At 47.2% G+C, this 7,129-nt stretch overlaps 1 protein-coding gene across 2 annotated transcripts in view; it reads right to left on the reverse strand.

Moving 5' to 3' along the window:
* Positions 1–6,442, reverse strand: part of LOC135220568 (nuclear pore complex protein Nup205-like) — a 56,087-nt gene extending 49,645 nt beyond the window's left edge. The window contains exon 1 of one of the 2 annotated variants that reach the window (XM_064257809.1): positions 6,311–6,442. In XM_064257809.1, the coding sequence (XP_064113879.1) occupies positions 6,311–6,323 (13 nt within the window). In that variant the 5' untranslated portion in view covers positions 6,324–6,442. Of the gene's footprint in view, positions 1–6,197; positions 6,286–6,310 lie in introns of those variants that run through there. The other variant, XM_064257810.1, reaches the window with a different exon arrangement.
* Positions 6,443–7,129: the final 687 nt, after the last annotated feature.

Consider the following 7,129-nt stretch of genomic DNA (forward strand, 5'->3'; position numbering starts at 1 on the left):
AGAGTTCTCTTGCTCAGCATGGTCTTGATCTCCTGTCTCAATGCTACGTCCTTCGATGCCCACCCCTGGAGCGTACGCCCGCTGATGGACCGGGTCCCCATGGCTGGCCAGGCACCCCCCCCCACCCCCCCCCTTCCGGCAGCAGGTGAGGGGGAATGCCGTCCTTCCACTGTGAACGTCGTCCGGTTGGGGCTGATCGAGACCTGACAGGAGAGAGCCGATACCGCTCCGACTCATTCCAGTCCTCGTCGAGGTCGAAACCTCAGGAGGACTGAAGGGATATATAACTGCGTGTCCGAAGACACGTAGAAACGCCTCTGTCGCAGTAGAGGAGGCGAAGGAGCTTGTTCGACCGTCCAGAAACCGAGGGGGCCTTCTTGTCCGGAGTACGAGAGACTACCTGGCTCAACAGTCGGCAAGCTCCGATCGCGGCCGCCCCACCGTCGATTTGGGTTCCCTCTCGGGCCCCAAAACGACTCGAGCCGAGACGTGGCTCTGCTGGTGGGAGCGGCGATCCTTCCCCGAGGTCATTGTGCTGACGAATCAGCGCCGTAACCTCGGCAAAGTTCCTCTGGATCTCGGAAGTCACGGCATCTTGCAGAGTGGGACCGTTAAGCCCTTCGAACAAGAGCATATTCCGAGAACCTTCCTCCTAAGAATGGGGGAACAGCGACAGCCCTCTCGGTCTTCCCCATCCACTTGCGCATACGTCCTGGCCGGTTTCAAGAACCGTGCCTGGCACGTAGGGCGTCGTGGTGGGATCATGATAGGGCGCACCCTTCACGATCACTCCTCCATAACTCGCTCCTCCCGGTGTAACCCGAGGATGTTGAACGGTATAATGGTAGAGGCAGACCTGACGCTACCTCTTCGCTCGCTGGCAGAACCAGCAGGCTTGGAGGGGCTGCAGGCGATCGTCAACCCGCAGGTGACGATCGAGCTGCAGGCCTGGTCGAACCGTCTCGCTGTGGAGAACGGCTGGACTGAGCACGCGGCCCGATCTCGAGTGTCAGAAGAGCTGGTGCTGGTTGCCGTACCCGATAGCTCTCTGTGAGAGCGACGGTCAGGCGACCTGCAGGCTCCACTGTCGCAGTGAGACCGGTGCTTGTCCTCACGGCACGTCACGTCGCTGGTTCCAGCCGTGGCTGGCACCGGCGAACGGGAGGACCTCTTACCAGCCTCAGCCCGTGGTCGGTCGTGGACCGTCACGTCCCCGGGTAGCCAGCTGTTCACCGCGAGAGTGAGAGCTGGTCTGGTGAGAGTCGCCTGAGCGGCTGTCACCAGTCTTCCGCCCCGTGCCGTGAACCTTGACGCTGAGCGGACTCAGAGGTCTGGTTCCTGGCTGCACGGTCGCTGTTAGGCGACCGTACACTCGGTACCTCCCGCGAGCGAGAGGCCGAGACGGACCCTGATGCAGTGGCAGAACCACTGACACCAGGCGAGGAGTACGGTGTTAGCCGGTACCCCTCTGGTCCCCGTAGTCTTCTTCCTTGCGGAAGAAGAGACGGGCCCCGCTCCCGAAAGGAGCAGGAGGACCAGCGGAAGAACCCTCCCGTCCCACCGAGGTGAGACGGGTCCCGAGAAGCTCCCGAGGAAGCTTCTTAGGAGGGAGGAGGCAACCTTCGTCTTCCTCGGCTGTAAAGCCTTAGAAGTCGAAGGGGAAGAGAGGCGGCGGCTGACGACCATGAAGAAGATGAAAGGACGACGACCACGACACCTTCCTCCTCTTCTTCGTCAGCTTCCTCAGGACAGACGTAAGATCTGCATCCAGGGCGGAGCCGGGGCTGCTGTAGCCGAAGCCACAGGGCCCGGACGCACCTGTACAGACAGACCACAGTCTGGGGTAGTACCACCACGAACAGGGACGACATCAGCAGGTATGGGCATCTCAGGAACAGCAGGCACGGCCAGCACATCCTCGGTAGGGACCGCCAGCGCAGCAACGGCAGGAACAGCCAGCGAGCAACGGCAGGGATCGCCAGCGCAGCAACGGCAGGAACAGCAGCGCAGCAACGGCAGGGACAGCCAGCGCAGCAACTGCATGGACAGTCAGCCCAGAATCGGCAGGTACGGCAGGCAGCACCGGAAACACAGGAAGGGAGCAGCAGCCAGACAAACATCCTGTTACCGGCGGCAGGTCCAGGGGCGAGTTCTAGGGCAGCGAAGTGTGAAGGTCGCTGCAGCGCGGCAACCACGAGCGGCGGCGGCACGCCCCCCTCTCGGTACGGTGACGGCACTTCACAGCGGCTGTAGGCAAGACTGTTACCACGCGAGGCGAGACACAGGTGAGGAGGGACGTCGTCACCTGGTTGCGTGGTCACCACTCCATGGGTGACCGCAGTAGGCCCAGACATAGAACCGCCGCCCCTGGACACCAGCACGCTCTGCAATTGGAAGGACGCCCATACCTCACCAAGGTCCACCCTCGTGGCAGTATCACCTGCGGGGAAATAAAAAAAGTAAGTAGCGATTAATGGAGGGGAAATCCCCTCGTGCGGGGGTTTGATCCCTACCCGAACGAGTGGAAGACCCTAATACAGTTGACATCGGGCACCGAGCGCCCTCCCCCGCGCGCTCGACGGATCGGGAGAGGAGAAGAACGCCGATAACCTCCCCCCCCCCAAGGGAAAAGAGTCATCGGTGGGAACTGAGCGGGGGGGTTTTCGTTCCCCTCCCCCGCACAGTACCCATGTACCCCAACAACAAAAATAAGAGCCTCTTAGCAATCGTGCCATCGGCACGAATACAAGGCATACGGATCAATTCCCTGACTGAGCGGAACTTGAACCAAATAATATTGATGCAATCAATAATAAGGAACAAAAATGAAAATGCATCTTGCAAAACGATTCACTTCACAATGAAAAAGGGCTCGGATCGAGCGCATTTGCGCCCTCGGTACCGAGCGCAAGGGTGAAAGGTTCATTCTTACCTTATGAATCAAGGTTTCTGGAAACCTTGATCCATAACGAATTGATGCAATCAACAGATATATGAAAATGAAAAGACTACTGCGCTTGCGATTTCACTTCATACAATCAAAAAGAGAAGGATCAATTCCCGTGAATAGCGGAACATTGATCCCAGTCAACAATGCAATCTCAACAACAAAATGAAAATGAAAAAGAACTGTACTTGCGATTTCACTTCATTCAAAATAAAAAGGGGGAAGGATCAATCTCCGGGCAAGCTCGGAAAACTGATCCAAAATGAGTATTGCTACAATAAAAATAATCTATGAAAATGAAAAGAATACTGTACTTGCGATTCCACTTTCATACTGAATAAGTTTCCGTGCCGATAATATTCGTTCGGCAACGGGCACACAGGTCAAAAAAATATAAATGAAAAGAGTACTTACTACGATTCATCTACACCCATTTCCAACCCAATATAACGCTCGGAGCGAGCGCTCCCGCCCTCGGCACCGAGCATACACAATACGAGGATCATTCTGGGAAAATGAATTCCCGCAATTACGCCCTTCAGTCCCGGCTCGGGTAATCGGAGAGCGTTGTGCAGCAAGATCCTTTAATTCACAATTGAAATCAATGAAATGATTGTACTTACAATTCAGTTTCACTAGATACATCGAAAAAGAAAAAACACAATCATGCGAAAGCAAACGACGATGAAGCGGGCAGAGAGCGATGATACACGTCCACACGCCAGCAGCCGAAAGCAAAAGTGATTTGTTTACCTCCCAGTCGCGCTCGCGGCGCGCCTGTCGGACAAGCATTTAAGTTAACTACCGAACCCCTTGTTCGAAAGCTTACGACTATCCAGCTGCCGCTAGTACCTTCCTATTGTAAAGGACCGAAGGGTTTTGTATGCCGTGTCGGAACAATCAAATGTTTCTAACGTTTTCGTACATCTGGCTGCCGAAAACCATAGAGGAACGAATACGGAAAAGTGCAGAGGAACGACTACGTTTTTTTTTTTTTTTGCTTTTTTGTTTTTGCTAGCACTTTTCATTGATTTCAGTCTTTATTAGTATTTTTAATTTCTTTAATATCGTATGCCAGGAAATAAATGTAAAACCTTTAATGTTTGCATGCTTTAATGTTTGCATGCTAAGAATGGCAAAATCATCGTTGCCACATTAGTGGAGGTTTCACACATACGCCGTTCCATTATTATAAACTGTTTCCATGAATTCTAGTTGTCATAGTAATGCAATAATGATAAAATTGCTTTAATATTTATGTATATATACTTCCAATACATAGCCTAATTTCACCAATTTCAACGTTTTGTGTGTAGTCTTATACCCAGTTTGGAGGGTCAACACATACTGAATGGCAACGAGAGAGAGAGAGAGAGAGAGAGAGATGAGAGAGAGAGAGAGAGAGAGAGAGAAAGGAAGGCGGACGGAAACGAAAGAAGAAAAGGGATGGCGGAGGTGGAAGGGGGGGGGGGGGGGAGGGTAGGTGGAGCTTTATACACGTGTTTCGTATCCAGTTTCTGCATAATGGAGTTTTTGTCTCTTGGTACAAGGACAAGTGTCGTTATTCTTTACGATTAGTGATTCACGATACCCTTATAAAGAAATTACGGCACTGGGTGTAATTACACTATAGCAAAATCTCGTTCTGTTACGAGTGTTCGTTACAGAAATAGGTATTGCCCAAAAACGTGCTTGCACTGTCTCTGAAACCCATAGTAGACATGCTGCTTAGTTGTCAATCAAGTTTTTATAACCAAGTATTTTTTACAAGCTAGCTATTGAATAAATTTGTATTTTTCTCAGTCAAACATATGCCCCTCAATGCTAACTTTCCTCTTTTAACGACTTTCTGGTCATTGCAAATTCGGCCCCATAATTTCTTATGGTGCGAAAACAAACAGAGGCCCCATGGACCGAAAAACGATTGCGTCACACTACGGCGATAATCCAGCAGTAAAACATCTTCATATATCCAAAAAGTAAATAAAAGATATATGCGCATTACGATTATAACAATTTACATGTATAGCTGATAAACAATCGCATGAATAACTGGTAAACTGTTCTGCAATGACAGTTGAGTATAGCAATTATTTACAATAGGTACGAAAGTCAAGATGTCGTGACATCATAATACAGAACTTTAAGAACGTTCTAATTCAGAAAAAATAATTACTTAAATTTGAGTCAGAGTCGAGTTACTTTTTTCAATAACGAAATATTTCAAATTAATCATCATAAATATGTAAAATATTGATGTTTTACTACTTATTTAAAAATTAGCTAAGAGCACGCTTCTCGTCATCTTCTACCAAAACAGCTGTTTACTCCTGGCTTGTTGTTGGTGAGAAATCGTGTTTCGAATTGTTGTGATAAAGTGCTCCAGCGTCTGTGGGTACAAGTGGTGTGCGGATTTATCACAGGAAATGGAAAGTTTGTTGACACAAGCGACTCCGTAAACATCGAGATGGCGTCAATCTTCGAAACATTTTTAGTTGTAAGTAAAAATTTCTAAAGCGTTTTGGTGAGATTTCCACTGCCGTGGGCGCCATTTTCAGTACCCTCTGTTTAAATCTTAAAATTTGGCCTTAATTTCTAACTTTGGAGAAAATACTTACTTCGAAAGGAGAGTAGAGGTCTTTAGCTCCGTTTCTCACCAACAACAAGTCGCGACTGAGCCCATCTCGGGTGTCAGGAACGCGTATAATGTACTTTTCAGAGGGTGGCAAACACTGATTGTAGGTGGCCTAGTTGGCCTGCCGTGGTAATCTACCCTAGGTACTTCGAGTTGTAAGTAAAAATGTTGAACGCGTTTTGGTGAGATTTGCACTACGTTTGACACAGATTTCACTACCCTCTGTTTAAATCTTAAAATTTGGCCTTAATTTCCAACTTTGAAGAAATTACTTACTTCGAAAGGAGAGTAGAGGTCTCTAGCTCCGTTTCTCACCAACAACAAGTCGCGACTGATGCCCATCTCCGATGTCAGGACGCGTTATAATGTACTTTTTTGGGGATTGTCCAAGCTGATCGTACATGGTCCACTCTGGACCCTACGGTTTTTTGCCCTAGGTTGCAGGGTACTTGAGCCAGACTACTTAGGCTAGCCTAATCAGTTTTGTACCTCAAATAAGTTTAATTACTAGGATATGCGATAATGAATCCTAAGGTAATAGGTATGCAGCTTCGACTGTTAAGCTACCTAGGCTACTACTTTAGTCTACAAGTCCCGGAGGGACAGCAACCCTACACATGGAATGCATGCCGATGACAATCTCTCCATTAATGGGAATTTCGTTACTGCAAACGTCCAATATCACATTATATCGCACTATAACTCATCAACAAACAAACGCAACTTACTTGTCGTGGACATGATCACAAACTCATTTTTTTCACGTTTGAGAATTCAAAAGGAAACAGAAATTGAGGCGGGAGCACAGGTCAGTAGCGGGTAATCACAACAAATATACATTCTACGTTTCACCATCCGCGATGTATTAGCCTAGTGAATTCGAATTCTTTTTACTATATTTTAATATTATCAAAGTAATGCCTTTATATGTCACAAAATACATCATACTGAATGGATATACACATAAACTAATTGGACATAATTACAAAAAAAATTACTAAAAATAATCTAATTCAAGGTAGTGGAATAAAATTCTCATAGATATATACTAACGTCTTGTGCCTTGGTATTATAGATAGCATTTTTATGTGAATACTCCATGTTTTTCGTCAAATTTGGAGATATTCATAAATACTTTTTGAAAAAGATATACTACTTACGAAGTGATTGGCACTGACACTATACATTAGTGAGTGGCAGAATTTCATATCATAAATTGCCTTCACTCTACAGTTTATTTAATGACAGTTTGAACATCTTCGCACTACATAAATCAATTTGACAAACTGACCAATAATAAGAGTACCTCGAGCAATATGCAATCTTATAGAATCGAATAAACAAAATTTACCAGGTGTCATAATAGGAAGTAATTTAAACATGTCCTTATTGCATCACCTTTGACGCCAGCAGATGTTTTTTTTATACTTTTAAATTCATTTTTTACTCTCATTAATGGTTTCTGACCGTTTATAGTAACCGAAGATAAGCGAGGTATCCAAATTTGACGTATTATATAGCAAAAAGGAGCATACAATATGTAAGAG

Source organism: Macrobrachium nipponense, chromosome 2, assembly GCF_015104395.2.
Source record: "Macrobrachium nipponense isolate FS-2020 chromosome 2, ASM1510439v2, whole genome shotgun sequence".
Classification (NCBI taxonomy): Eukaryota; Metazoa; Arthropoda; class Malacostraca; order Decapoda; family Palaemonidae; genus Macrobrachium; species Macrobrachium nipponense.